We start from the raw sequence: 15,450 nt of genomic DNA on the forward strand, positions 1-15,450 counted from the left end.
ATACCTTGTGGATCCTTTAATTCGGTTGTTTAATTCTTTTTTAGAGGAAGAGTCTACCGTATACTTTTCGTCAGGCGGCAGTATTGCTCATTCTAAAGCCATGGAAGGATCCTGAGTTGTGTGGTTCTTATAGACCGATTTCCCTATTGGTTGTCGATTATAAGTTATTTACCCGTATTCTAGCACTCCACCTACAACGTTTTATGCCCACTCTAGTTCATGGGACCAATGTGTTTTTATTTCTGGTAGGAACCCTGGGGATAACATCTGTAAAATTTTAGATCTTATTTGGGCGGCCAGGCATTTCTCTATCCCTTACATATTGCTTTCGATTAACGCCAAGAAAGCTTTCGATCAGGTTTTCTGGCCTTTTATGCAGGCGGTGCTTCGGCGCATGGGATTTTTGGGTAATTTTTTGCGTTGGCTGACTCTGTTGTATGCTAACTCAGAGGCTTGCTTGCAGGTTAATGGCTGATACATGACCCCTTTTTTGATCCAGCGTGGGACTCACCATTTTTGCTTTGGTGATGGAGCCGTTGGCTGAGGCTGTTCGGGCGCATGTTGATATTCATGGGATTACCCCTGGGGAGCAGGAACATAAGGTATCGCTTTATTCGGATATTCTATTCACCCTTTCTCAACCGCTGGAGTCTCTGCGGACAGTGCTTTCAGTGTTGGAGTGGTATGGCCAGGTGGAGGGGTTTAAAAATTAATACTACTAAATCTGAGCTTCTTAATATTTCTCTTTCTGCAGATGCTGTTATCGGCTTGGCAGGGGCCTTCCCGTTCCGATGGGCTGTATCATCGCTTCGCTACCTTGGGGTTTGAGTCTCTCGTGATTTGCCCGAGCTGTTTCGTTTAAATTATCCACCATTATTGCGGACAGTGTTTCATGATCTTGATCAGTGGGAGGGCTTACGATTGTCATGGATGGGGAGGACTAGTGCCCTGCGCATGAATGTTTTGCCCCGTTCTGTATCTGTTCTCCTGTATGCCTCTCTCAGTCCCCAAGCAATTTTTGCTCCGGCTTCAGCGCCGGGCTTTTACTTATATCTGGAATCATAAACCGCCACGGTACGAAGGGAGCGTATATATTGGGATAGGCAGCTTGGTGGTATGGGAGTTCCAGATTTTTTTGAACTATTACCATGCTGCTCAACTACAGGTTTTGTTTCACTGGGCATTTCCATCCTGTTGTTGGGTTTCTTTGGAACGAGAGTTGCAACCTACTTACCCCCTGGCGGCTTTGCCGTGGCTTCCCTTAGAGACTATTCGTGAAATTCAGCAAAGGGTTCCTTATGGTATGGCTTGCACTCTCCAGATGTTGGGACAGGTGCTTTGGACTTGGTTCCCACGACAGCGCTATTTTTATGCTACCCCTATTAGATATGCTCTGGGATTTTTACCTGCCCCGGGACTCGGGGATTTTCTGATGTTGGGAGAATGGGGGACTTAGAGTTCTGGGATAGCTGCTTCTTCAGGGTGAACTGATCCCCTTTGCAGCTTTGAGGGATGTTTATGATCTCCCAGCGTCGGATGTTTTTGCCTACACCTAACTTCGGGATTTCTTGCGCAGGAGGGTGGTTCCAGAATGGGAGGGGGCGGACTCTGCCTTTCTTCAGGTATTCCGTATGGGCTCAGCGGTTGGATTTATTTCCAGCTTGTATAAAGCTTTATTATATAGCCGCCCCCAAGTTCAATCCTTTGAACATAAATGGGAGGCCCTAGATTTGCAGCAATGGGAACATCTTTATAGTCAGTTGCTGAGGGTATCGTTAGCCACTCCATTGGTTGAGCAGTGATATAAAATGTTTTTTCAGTGGTATTATACTCCAGAGAAATTATTTCGGTGGTTTGCCCATGGAAATGGCCACTGTTAGAGAGGTTGGGGGGGGCGTGGACTTTTGAGCATATCTGGTGGGATTGCCCTAGGGTGGTTCTTTATTGGGAGATGATTCAACGGTTTGTGCCTGAGGTATTGCATATTCCTGTACCATTGCATATGGATGTTTTCTTACTTAATTACCCTGCTCAGGGGTTGGACAGTGATCCTGCCCACTTTGTGGCTCTGGTCGCCACAGGGGCCAGATTATGTGTGGCCCAATTTTGGAAACAGCCTGCTCTCCCTGCAAATACAGACCTTCTTCTTAAACTGGATGATATCTATTTAATGTCTAAACTGACTGCTTTACGGACAGATACCTGTGGTTCTTTTAACCATGTATGGAGTGCCTATGGTAAATGGAGGGGCCTTGCATAGATGTCTGGCCTTGACCATGGGTAGCCGTTACCTGCCTTTTTTGAGTAGACACACTTGGTTGGAGGCGGGAGGGTGGGGGGATTGTTTTTGTAAAGGACTGTTTCATTGTTCTTGCAGTTGGCATTCAGCCTGTGTATGCTTATTGTTTTGCTTAATAAAACACTTTGAAAAATTAAAAAAAAATACTTTGACGCTACATCCTTTAGATTATTGGTACAGTCTCTGATCCTATCAATTCTGGATTACTGCAATATCGTTTATCTAGGTATTCCAAAGAAAACAGTACAAAAATTAAAAATAGTGCAAAATACGGCTGTTCGCTTGATCTTTGGATTGAGGAAAAACGACCACATTAGCCCTTATTACAAAAGGTTGCACTGGTTGCCAATGGAGGCGCGAATACTATTCAAGTTTGCCTGTATTTGTTTCAAGCAAGTCTGGGGACTAGCACCTTCTTATCTACTACCACATTTCATATTACACAACCCTACACGACCAACCAGAAACCAGAAAGATCACAGGCTGCAAATACAAATCCTTTTTGGACGGGTCATTCATGTTCCAAGCAAGCAAACAGCAGTTCTGGCTGGGAAATTACATTAATGGAACCAGACTGACCTACGGCGCATTCCGGAAAGCAATTAAAACCGTATTATTTGACAAATTCATCTCCTAAACAGAAGCTTCACCATTTACTAAATTATACTTTCCCTCTGTCAATCTCGATGTAATATGCTGTCCTTTTATCTATTCCTTATGTAATAAGTTGTACCCTCACTTCTTGCATTCTGTAATTCGCTGATTGTCCAGTCTTCTTCGATGTGAACCACCTAGAAGTCTTTCGACTGTGGCGTTACAGAAGAATAAAGTTATTATTATTATTATTAACTGTTAGTGCAGGCTACCAACAGCAGACAGCTCGTCAAAGGATTTGTATCCTCTCCCAGGCAGAGCTGCCCCAGGGCCACTGGGGACCTTTTCAGCATGGAGAAACTCACAATCAGATATAAAAAAACAAAATAAAACTTCTCAGAGCAAATCAGAAAGACACCTTCCAACTCGCTTGCAGAAGGAAAAAACTGGGGAGATGCAGGTGGAGCTGAAGAAAAAATTTGATTCCTTCTTAACAGCTCACAATTGAGGAGACTTAAACCACTTATCAGTACTCATATGCCTTGCATAACATGATCTGGGAAATGGATGAATGAGGTGATCAAATTCGTAGATTAAACACATTATTCAGTGTGCATAACACACAAATAGACTGTGAGGAACTGCAAAAAACTGGGAGACTTGGAACAATGGGCATATGAAAAGCAGAAAAAAAATCATCATATGTGCAAAGTGACGCAGTCTGATTCATTGTCCTCCCAATTATGAGTATGCAATGCTTGGAGTTGCTATGAAAAATAAAATTTAGATCTTTAACCCTTTATTTGGCATTGTCGCTGAGAAGCAACATGGTATTTCTATGGCTCTGTTGCTCTCATTCAACATCAAGTTACATAAAGCAGCCGTTTTCACCATCTGCCAATTAAAAGTGTTAATGTGAAGCAGCCCCCCCCCCCCAAAAAATAAAAAAAACCACAACCACCCCCAAAGTTAGGAATGATTTTGAAATAACAAGAAAACTGGAGCTATAATATTGTCTTTTAATCAATACATGCAGCAGCCATATTTAAGTACTCTGTGCAGTTCTGGGCCTAGATGCACTAAACAGGATCGGTAAGACTGTATGGGTCCGCTCCAATCCCATTTTTGACCGATTCTAAAAGAGCTATTGATGCACTAAAAACTTTGCATGCAAATGATTTACAGGGAGGTTTGTCGTAATCCCCGTCTCTCCTGTTCGACTGATCACTGTGAAAGTGCGCACTGTGCACACATGCGCAGAGCCAGCAGGGGAAGCCCTGAAAGCAGTCTCCTGCCACTCAGCTGTTCAGAACAGGAAATATTTTTTCTTTTTTTATTTAATTAGACACATATGTTTTGTGTGTGTTACACATGCTCAATATCTGTCCCGTTAAAAAAAAAAAAGAACCCCCCCTGCCAATGATGGCCCTCCCTGATGTTCCATCCCCTCCTCCCGATGAACTGACACTTGTACCATGAACCAGTACCGGCACTCCCCATAGCAGGGAACACAGCAGGAGGGATGTCCACTCCTTCCTGCCATGCCAACTCAACCCTCTGCATGAGTAAAAATGGCAGGAGGGATGCCCACTCCCTCCTGCCAACTGAGGCCCTTCCCGCACCAGGCAGCCCCTCCTCCCCTATCTCCCACCCCCCAAAAAAGAAGCAGGAGAGATGCCCACTTCCTCCTGCCACCGGACGCTCCCCTGAATCCACCTAAGGCCCTGGCTCAGATGGCTGATTGGGAGGGGCCTTAGACCCTTCCCCGTATATCACATGATGCACCGGGGAGGGGAAGGCCCACCATTTTGGACTGGCAGGCCTCGGAGCAGGTGGGACCACATCCCTTCTGTTCCCAACTTGTGAAAAATGTACCAGGTGGGTTCTTCCAGTGGCAGGCGGGAGTAGGCATTCCTCCTTTGTGCTGCCTGGAATGGTGGAGTGGTGCCTCCGTTGGCAGGAGGGAGTGAGCATCCCTACTGCCATTTTTTCTAACGTGAGGGGTGGGGCGAGCATCCCTCCTGCCATTTTCGCTGCCACAGTGGGAGGGTCGGCTCCCAGTGCTGGTTCATCAGGTTTGGCTGTCATTTGGTGGGGATGGGGCTTTTTTATTTTAAGAGGGCAGATATTGTGTGTGTGTGTGTAACATGTACAACATCTATGCCCATTAAAAAAAAAAAGGGCTGAACTATGGGTAGACAGGTAAGCAACTGGCCTTGACCAATCGCTTATTTTGGATCACTAAAACCCATTTATTTTTTGTGCATAATCAAGCAATGTTAGTTCATCACTTGCTTAGCTAGTTTGCATGGGGTTTTAGCTAATTCGTATGGCCGGGTCAGAAAATGAGTGATCAAGGGGAAAAATACACGGTGAGCCATTTTGTGCTTTGGGTCAGCAAATATGATCGTTGCTAAAGCAGTCAAAACTGGTTTAGCAACAGTCACTGACTTAAGTTTAATAACAAGGGCCCAGATGCACTAATTTAAAGCTAGCAAACCAAAAAGAACAACCAAAATGGATTAATGGAATGGATTAGCTCCCTTATGAAGTTAAGCAGATTAAAGCGTCTTCAAGTTTGAGAAGAGATGGCAAAGGGCGTAACAAATGTTTATAAAACTATATGCGATATGAAAAAAATATTATTACATTGCAAGTGTAATATACCTGGTTTTAAGCATTTTCTACAGTGGATTTAATTACTTGCTTTTCTAAATCCAAAGACACATCAGGTTATAATTTAGACATAGGAACCTCAGCATTCCATTTATTAAAACATACTGCCAAACAAGGCAGTTTTTGGTTAGCCCTTCAAAAAATATACTCTCTAAAATTCAGCTCATAGCAGTGATCTATTCCAGTTTGAGCTGCAACCCAAATAATACTTCTTTAAGGAGCCTTTAAGAATTGTGATTTTTCCTGCTGTTTGCTATTGAACCTGAAGTTCTTTAATACTGTTAAGTGGAGTTTTTTGCGATCCATGAATGAACTTGGGCGTGCTGTTTGAAATGGGCTTGTTCCATAATAGCACTGCCTGGTATTGTTACTGAGGTATTCTTTTCTCTCCACTTGATTTTGGGGTTCATCTGCAGCAGATGAGATTATGTTTTGAGATTATTGACGATTGATTAGTACTCTTTCCTGTGTTATTGTTCATGAGTACAATTTGGTATCCCATGGGTTTCTATGAAGGCCAAAAAGTTTGATTTTCAAAATTATCCCTATTAAGATGAATACTGAGATGTCCTGTATATTCATTAAAGATATCCTGAAAACTAGACTGACCCCAGAGACCCCATAGGCATCCCATGGAGAGCACTTCAGCACCATGGAAAGGATTCCCGAGACCCCCTCCCAGCAACAGGAGTCAGCAAAGACAAGGGCACCACGATCATTAACACAGACATGCTGCCTGCTATACCTAGACCTACCTCCTCACAGGGGACATCCTTCAGGGTCAGAGTGCATCAAACTGCTCCCATTCACATGCAGGGCAGGAGACAGCTACACTGCTGAACTGCCAGATTCTTGCAGAACAGGATTCATGAAGGATGGTAACATTACCTATGTCACCCCAACCATGCACTAGCCCTGACCCAAATTCACCATGCCAGGACCAGGTTCATCTTCCTATACCCAAGCAGTTCTTGGCCCTTGCAGGCCCTGCTGAAGTCAAATTCTCCTAAGTTCTTTTTTTTTTTTAAAAAAAACCCCACAATGTTTATTCCTTTAGTCAAGGATCAAAGGAATAAAGGGAGTCAAATGAAGTGCTACTCTCTTTTTTTCAAATGGACTCTGCCATAGGGACCCGAGGGCCTGCTATCAGCATGCTTCACCATCGCGCTGAAGCCTGTAGACTAAAGTTCATAATAAGGAGGCTAAGCCCTTTCTGCTCCAGCCCACAGAAATACTGAGGAATTCCAACCTGCAACAGCCCTGATACCAGTGATGCCACTGAAATACTTAATTCTCTTCCTCCATTTGGTATTCGGGAAGACACACAATCTACTGACATGGGCTAGTCTAGCACGATGAAAAGGAAGGGTAATGTATTTGTGCCTTTAGATGCAAGATATGACTAGCAAGAATATCAAAGTTGTGAAACTCAGTATATAAAGGAATTTCAATGGTCATTTGAACTCTGTTTACATACTTTTAGTCCTTAGCAAAAAAAATGATCAAAGCGACTAAACAGCTGCTCAAATAACAATACTGAAGCAGTGCAGATAGAGGCTCTCCACCCTTACATTGCCAATTACAGATCACTCATCCTTTAATGAAAAAAAAAAAGCACAGCACAAGATCTTGTTTTATTTCATGTACTTGGTTCTGGAACTTCATGGACATTATCCTCAGGAACAGAGATTCTTTAACATCTAATTCTCAAGAGTAATGCCTCTAATAGGTTAGTTTTGTACATGATAGTAATCTCTCTCTTCACATATTCCCCTCTTTGAGAAATATCATTTCTAAGGAGTGTAATATTTATTGAATTCACAGACCATTCCATATAACAGAAATGAATGGCCAAGGGCATTCACTCTAAAATAGTCACCCTCAGGAAAACAAAAACACTGACACAGACAAGCCATTCTGCAAGTCCACATGCTAATTATAATATAAGGGCCAGATAGAGAGAACATCTGGCCTTTTATAGTCCTACTAGGACTTTAATATCAGCCCCATAATTTCTCTGTATCCTGCCACTCTGATGAGACTGGTAGGGATTCAAGATTTGCTTGTTACAGGGATTTTGTTGTTGTTCAAATGATAAAGTGCCTTCTTACCACAAGCTTTTAATGGATATTTGCTCACTTTTTAATCATTTAAGATTTCACCAGCTTTCAAAATGTTTTCATTGTAGTACTATTTTAAACAGTCATTTTACTGTTCCATGATGCTGACTGTATCTTGATTATTGCATCCTGAATGTTGATTACAGATAAGTAAATTTTATATATGTCTGCTGTGGGAGGGGGGGGGGAGAGATTCCTTGGAAAGGGCTACATCTATGCGAAGGTATTCATTTTAGTTATGTACTATGGAAAACAAAGTAAAACAACAAAAAAAATTATTAAAAGCACTTAATGAGGTTGGTCCTATAGATATGGCACTGTATGAAGAACACAGGAGACCGAAATTTGATAGAGCAGCAAGGGATTCTGGGGAAGGAAGGAAGATAGTTGCCACTCCTGTGAGGACCCTGGCTAAAAGAGCAAGCTTGCTAAGGCTGTCTCATAGAAGACTTTCTTAAAATCTACAAAATACTGTACAGGATGGGAGGTATACAAAAAGGGGGAAAAGAATGGAGCGTAATCTATATTTAAATGGCCTTTTAAAAGAAATGTCAATGTGCTGCTAATCATAAAAGAATGATGTGGCCAGATACCACAAAATACAAATTCAAATGAAATAACTTTAAAAATGCCATCAATTGGATTTCAGTTTTTAGCCCCCTATATCATCCTTTTTTATTCTCTAAAGAGCAGACAGGAAGTAGCACTTGAATGCCAGAGCTGATCTTGGAAATTGTGTTTATCTTGCACCTCTTTACAAAACAGTACTTTTTACAAAAGCTGGCAGCCTTTGTTAAATGTCTTAATATTCCATTAAACTTTTGCCTGCCAAAGTCAAATACACCTGGATAATTTTAGATTATGTTTGACTTAACTTCACAACCAAAAGGTTAAACTTTATTAGACTTTTCAGTTTTTTAAAGTCATGGATTGGAATGACACAAGGGCAGTCAAAAGACAAGTCAAGTTAGGCAAGGCAAATTTTGGGAGGTGACCTGGCTTTGCTTATTGACAAGCAGGAAGGCCCACAATGGGGAAGAAGATCAATATCAGAGATTGGACTGCAATATAAATTAGATTGTTCAACGTGATCTTCCGCTTGACTTATCAATAAATAGATCTAGCTAATTCAAACCTGTGTCTCCAGTTTGTGTTTGGAAAGCTTTAAAAGGTAAAGGGTCATGGATTTGATATATTGCCTGTAGTACAATAAAGTTTAAGATATTGCCGCTCAGTCGGGTACTTTTACAAAGGTGCATTAACAAGCACTAAATGTTGGTTTACACATTCTGTTCCTATGAATTGCTCAGCAGTAACTGCAGAACTCCTGCTGACAGCTGTTTCCTTAAAATCCTAATACAGAGTTAAACATATCCAGGGAGCCCAGCCATTTGTCAATCATAGCTCAGCCTCGACTTCCACATCAGCTTCCCATTTGCTTCTGGTGCCAAAAGCTCTGAAGTCCAAATCAATCAAGCAGACTGCCAAATGCTAGAGCTTTAGATCAAAGCATGACAGGAGTCTGCCAGTTAATTTTAGGTAACATCCAGTTGCACAGATAAGAGATTAGAGCTACTTTTTTTTATATATCTAGGGGGTTCTATATAGATCACCCAAAGTTGGGTGTGGAGCACAGATACACATATAAACTAGTCAATGGGGTGCTAACAACCAAATAATGACACTCATTTGAGTCAACTGGCACTAATTTGGATTTGCATCTGCCTACATACTATAATGCTGCGCACCCAAAATGTCTCATTTGCAATCCTAAAGAAGGTATGGCCATGGAGGGGCATGAGCAGCTCAGGGGCATTGCCAATATTTAGGTGCAGTATTATAGAATACTGGGGTTACATGCCCAGCTTGTATACCAGATTTCAGCTGGTGTTAAGTCCTCTTGCCCAAAGGTAGGCATGGGAATCTACTCTATTCTACTGTTTAAAAGGGTGCTCAACATGGAATGCCCTTTATAGAAGAGCACTTAAGCTTGGATTTTCTTCAGCACCTAAATTTGGGCATCTTACAGGAACTGCTCTCCCCAAAAGGGCTTTTACAACGTAAGTTACTCTAATGATTCAAAGCAAACGTAGGATCTCTTAGAGAGAGGAAGCGATAAGGGTTACTGCAGATGGGAAAACTGGATGGTTTTTATCTACCGTCATGTTTCTATTGTTTATCTATGTTTCTATTTACTTAAGCAGCCAGATCTTGGTGGCTGTATGAAATGTTATATATTTCACATAGTTTGTCAGTAAGCAAAGAATGTGCAATTGCTCTTATTAGGGGTCAAATTGTGACTCGCAACCTTGCATTCCTTACCCCGATACTGTAAGAAACGTACATTTGCACCAATGGTAGAGCAAAAGCAAAAATATCATTGATTTTACTGCAAACATGAGGATTCTTCAAAAGTTTCTGCACTTTCATATTTTCATGGGAAATGGTTGAAGCAGAAGAAGTAAGATGGCGTGTTGTAGAATGTCATGTGATTAGTCAGTCAAAACAAGAAGATTATGTAGAAAAGTGATGTAATTTATTTTTTAAATACTTGTATTAAATATGTCAAAAGCAAAAGTGTGGAAACTTTTTTGAAGATCCCTCATATTAATATCTGTGTATAGTCATAAGACAATGTAAGATATTCAATTCAAACTGTTCATTCTCCAAACATACACTAGATAATAATCATATATGAAATATATTTTACAAAAATAAGTATAAGATAAATTTGAAATTATTTTGAGAAGACCAGTAAAGCCATGATAAGTATTTGTCTCTGGTAGAATTTCCATAGAAAATCTAAGAATTAAATATTTTGTCCCATTAACAGCTACTGTAAATACATTATCTCTTGCTATCACATCATTTTAAGAGTGTCAAAGACTTTGTGGCGCAAATAGGCCAGTTTCTTTAAGCGGGTGCAACGGAGTAGAGGAAACCACTCCCAGTATGGTAGTTCCAGCACAGTGTATCCCAGCTGGCGTAGCTGTCTCCTCTTCAAGCTGTGCAGGCCCAGAAGCCGCTTAGAAGCATAACAATAATGGTTCCTATGGGACACCTGAATAGCCAATTTTAGGATTCCTGTGGCTTTTATCAATTTGGGCATACTTTCTTCCTGACAGATCTTTGACGCAGTCAAGTTATACAGAAGGTGATCTGTGAGGGGTACACCTTCAGAAAAAACAGAATGATCACATGCCAAAGTATCTGTAGCCAGCCCCATTTCTTTCTGCTCTATTACCCTAGACTCTGATTTGACTTTTTCACTTTCCATAATATTCTTTGGTCTATCTTTTCCTTTGAAAAGCTGGCCCATTAAGTCATCAGTAACATACACTCCTGTTGCTTTCATTTCAAGATTTGGCAGGGCAGCCTCTGTAACTTCTTTGTTAAAAGGTATTGGCTTTCCATTTATATCTAAGTGCACTTCCAAATCATTAGATCTAGTATGAGGTAAAATCATATGGTTTTTTATATAATGGGAACCACCCAAAATTGTCTCCAGCAGTGTGACAGCTTCTAAAATTTCTGGCTTCACACAGATATCCTGGCTTGCAAAATTCCATACCATCTCTGTCACCTCTTCTCGAAGATGCAGTTTAAGACGATTGCCTTTGTAATTCAGACACTCAATTTCCATGCTACCATCAAGAGTGAAAAGATCCTTTTTAAATTCATGCTTGCTCCCACAAGTGGCCAGTTGGACAAATCTATCACTGAGAGCCACGTCTATAAGATCAAGGGGAAACTGCCGTGCAAATGCCAGAGCCAGCAAACTAGTCAGAAAGTGTTCAGGAAACTTCTCAAATTCATGTAGCCTTTTGCGAATCTCTTCAATGAGGCTGGAATAAAACTCTCCTGCATTCGGTGGTTCATAATTCAAAGACCCAAATGCCCACAAAAATTTGGCTATGTCTTTGCTCCGGCAATATTTTACCCTGGAAGGCACCACTGCAGCTATAACATTCATGAGTCTTTCATCAAAGTAATGCAATGCTGCACATGCCAGAGCAATATGCATGATGCCTTGTGTACCAATACCAGAAATTCGTTGTGGGACCACCTCACCAAGGTGTTTCAAAAAATTTAAATGGGCAATATGAGTATAGCGGAACATTTTAAGTACATTCACCAAAGCAAAGTTACTAATTTCTTTCATTCTGGTGGATATCCTATCACCTATCTTATACATGATATGCTCAGAAAGCCCATTGTTAGATTTAAAGAATCCCAAACAAATGACACCAATCTCCTCTTCATTCATTACATCCAAATATTTCAACACTAAAGAATCAAGCTTCAGCATTAGCTCTTGTGGTCCTTTACGGCCTTCACCTATAACATAGGTTAGCTGAACTAGCTGTGGTAAGGTAAGGTCCTTCCAATGCAAATTAACAAAACTTAAAAAGATCTCTAAATACTGAGGTACATGTCGGCCTAACAAACGCCACAAATCAGCCACTAATAAAAGCTGATTAAGATTCATGTCCCATACCCGGCGGCAAAATTCTACTTCATATACATGCAGCATAGAATGGGTTGGCAGAATACCTAAATGTACAAAAGCCTTAAGAATATTTATTAGTTGGTCCACACTAAAGAGATGCAAGTTTTCAATGCTGTTACGGCACAGTATAGCAAACCTAGTGTTTGATTGGACAGCCACAAGTTGTTCCAATGACAACCTACTAAGTTTACAAAATGAGTCAATAATTCCTTCCAATGTCAGACTGCTTTTCAATATAGCTATTTTGTGTAAAATCAGATCCCCTTCTTCCACAGAAAGGCTCCTCGAACCTTCAGAGCTGTCAAAACAAAGGGATCTATATTCTGGTCTCAGATTTTGAAAAGTCCTAGGATCTACTTTTGTGTTATAGGCCTCAACATTAGACTCTTGTAAGTCTTCCTTTTTCTCTTCTTGTTTCAGGGTCTGCACTGAAGTAGACTGGGGAACAGACTTGTTAAATGGTATTTCCAGAAGTGTATTTTTAGTGCTGGACAACCTCCGGGAACATGTTACACTATATATATTCTGAACTCTCTTCATACCTGTGCTAGAATAATTATGTTCTGGCAAATCTTCACAGTCTTCAATAACATTTTTCACTTTGCTGTATGCAAATGGGTTGTAATATACTCTGTACTCTAGAGTGTTGAATTTTTTAACAGTTCCTGTGTTGTGTTCTTTGCTTTCAGGATCCCAAATGTAATCCTTGCAGTTCTCAGAAGTTTTCTTCCATGTACACTTGGCAGTAGAAGAAAATGCAGCTGCCTTGCTGACTCTCTGTGGAAATCTTCGGCAAACCAAAGTAGCCATGGACCACAAGTTATGGGATCAGATATGGTTCCAGGTACTGAAAAAAGTACATGAAGAATGAGTGGTTTCTATCTATTGACATGTATTTCCATTTTTACATAAGCTTAAATGTTATACAAATATAGATGTTATGGCATTTTCATGAATCCTTGATTTTACTCAGAATTAGAATATTCACTCTTTCACCTCTACTTCCGCCCATGATCAATTCTCTTTCCTCATCTCACTTTTTTTTTCTCTTAGAACCCCATCCCTTTTTTGCAGGCCACTCTTGCTCTATCTTGCCCTCACTGACCCCAACTATTAAACTCTCCTTCCTTTCATTGCTCCAGTTGGACCTATGATGTTGCTACAATCTTCTCTTGCTCCTGGGCCTATTAGCAGATCAAATAAATGCCATCAAGGTATGTCCATTTATGAAACCCTAGGTATAATTCAGGTAAACATTCTAATAAACAAAATCGAGGCCAGCTTATCCTTGACAAATAAACCCAAGCTGACATCCACTAAGATGATGTAGTTGTCTGCTAAATGTGGAAGCATTGTTCACTTTCTTTCCAACTGACTTACCTAGACTGACAGGCCTTAAAAACACTGCACACATTACTCACCCATCTTAAGAAAATATAGTTTTACAGACTGCAAAATATGGGCTTGGGGAGATAACAACACTAGAGTGCAGTAAGACATATATTGCTAAATGCTCCTTTTCATGAACTATTTAGAATCTACAGCAAAATCACAGAGAAGACAGCTTCAAAATTCAAAGAGTGTAGCATCATGTATAAATGTGCTATTTTAATAAAAAAAAGTTTTTACACACTAAGCAGCTAGTGATACATTTTATATTACTTAAGTTGTTGGGTAAATGACCATAAAAGCTGCTTTATCTCATGATTAACCTAAAAATGCGCTGCCACTGACCAGTCTTCCCACAACTCCAGGTTGTGAAGTTTCACAACAGAGAATCTTGTCCTTCCCCCCCCAAAAAAAATAAAAAGTGGACACTACAGTTCTCTCAATATCAGTAAAAATGCTATCCAAAATCATTCAGATGACTTGGGTCTGATTTCTGGGTGCAGCTTTCTGGGTTAATGAATGGTTATAGCTGCTGCATAGGCAGCATTTAATCACCAGGGAAGCAAATGGCTGAGAAAATTCATTGTCTGAGCTATGTGATTTGGGAAATTGGATATTATTATTATTATTAAGAGGGGGAGGCTTGCTCACAATGCCAGTCTAATAGAAGTCGATTCTTTTTAAACTAAAAACAAAATTTTTAAGGAAAAACCATCAGATGCATAAAAATTTTCAAAACTCAATCCAAGCAAAACCTCAAAATGAAACCTCAGTAACAAAAAACTTTTAGAAGATAGGAAACAATTACATAAATTCTCTGTGACAGCAAATATACAACTATTTCTATTTATTTAGTCAGTTTTCTATACCGTTCTCCCCAGGGAGCTCAGAATGGTTTAGATGAATTTATTCAGGTACTCAAACATTTTTTCCCTGTCTGTCCCGGCGGGGCTCACAATCTGTCTAATGTAGATTAGGGCAATTTGGGGGGGGGGAGGGATTAAGTGACTTTGCCCAGGGTCACAAGGAGCAGTGGGGGTTTGACCCCAAAACGTCAGGGTGAGGAGGCTGTAACTTTTTAACCACTGCGCCACACTCTACTACTAATCACTTCTACAGCTAGACAAGAGCTTTTACTTCACCAAGTACACAACGCACGTCCAGCAGTATAGAAAGCAGACAGGCGGCTGTTTTCGCCGCTCGGATTTTGCGCTGTCACTGGAACATGGGTCACACCGAGATAGAAGAAATGAGACGCAGGAAGCAAGCCCCCACCCCTTCCCTATGCGCTTGATGGCAGGCCTCCACTTACCTACCCTCCCGCTGCCGATGAGCCCTCCGCCAGCTCTTCCGCAGCTCCGCTAGGCTCTTTCAGGACCGCGGAAATACCACAATGCTCTGCGACGGCGTCACGAAGCGTCGCCTGATAAGGACGTCATTGTGACTCGAGCGCCGTCCCCGGGAGTGGTGGTGGGGGCGTTTTGGCCGCTCTGTCTGTTTCTCGGGGAACGTGTAAATGCTAAAACGCACTGCGTCCTCGAAAGCCTAATACAAGGCCTGGATTGACCGCTGCTGTCTAGGCATAAGGTTACAGCGTGCTCTCTGGGCGGGTTTTATGGGACTTGCATCTTGGCAAGGGACCACGACCCTGTGGACAAAATCTTGGAGCCAAAGTACAACTTCGGGCGGGCGGGCGGGGCGGGGGGGGGGGGGGAGGGGGTGATAAAGCGCGGTGAGGGTGTGCACTTTTTAGGGGGCGCGTTGGTTCCAAATTGAGACTTGTTAGGTTTGCCAAGTTTTTCACGGGGGGAAAAAACCCCCTTTCGTCTGCTGCTTGCGCTCCCAACAGTCCCATCCCGTGC

General features: G+C 41.5%; 2 protein-coding genes across 6 annotated transcripts in view; both read right to left on the reverse strand.

The window, feature by feature from the left end:
- The window catches only part of UBOX5 (U-box domain containing 5), a 58,404-nt gene extending 43,207 nt beyond the window's left edge, over positions 1-15,197 (reverse strand). The window contains exons 1-2 of one of the 5 annotated variants that reach the window (XM_033952975.1): positions 14,905-15,197; positions 12,742-13,046 (exon numbers count right to left, since the gene is read on the reverse strand). The gene's annotated coding sequence lies outside the window, so the exon portion shown is untranslated. Of the gene's footprint in view, positions 1-12,741; positions 13,047-14,746; positions 14,769-14,900 lie in introns of those variants that run through there. The other 4 variants (XM_033952965.1, XM_033952983.1, XM_033952958.1 and 1 more) reach the window with 4 other exon arrangements.
- FASTKD5 (FAST kinase domains 5) lies at positions 7,217-13,009 on the reverse strand. The gene has a single exon (XM_033959757.1). The coding sequence runs from the start codon at positions 13,007-13,009 to the stop codon at positions 10,550-10,552; it is 2,460 nt and encodes an 819-aa protein (XP_033815648.1). The 3' UTR covers positions 7,217-10,549.
- Positions 15,198-15,450: the final 253 nt, after the last annotated feature.

Source organism: Geotrypetes seraphini, chromosome 1 (assembly GCF_902459505.1).
Source record: "Geotrypetes seraphini chromosome 1, aGeoSer1.1, whole genome shotgun sequence".
In the NCBI taxonomy this organism is placed as follows: Eukaryota; Metazoa; Chordata; class Amphibia; order Gymnophiona; family Dermophiidae; genus Geotrypetes; species Geotrypetes seraphini.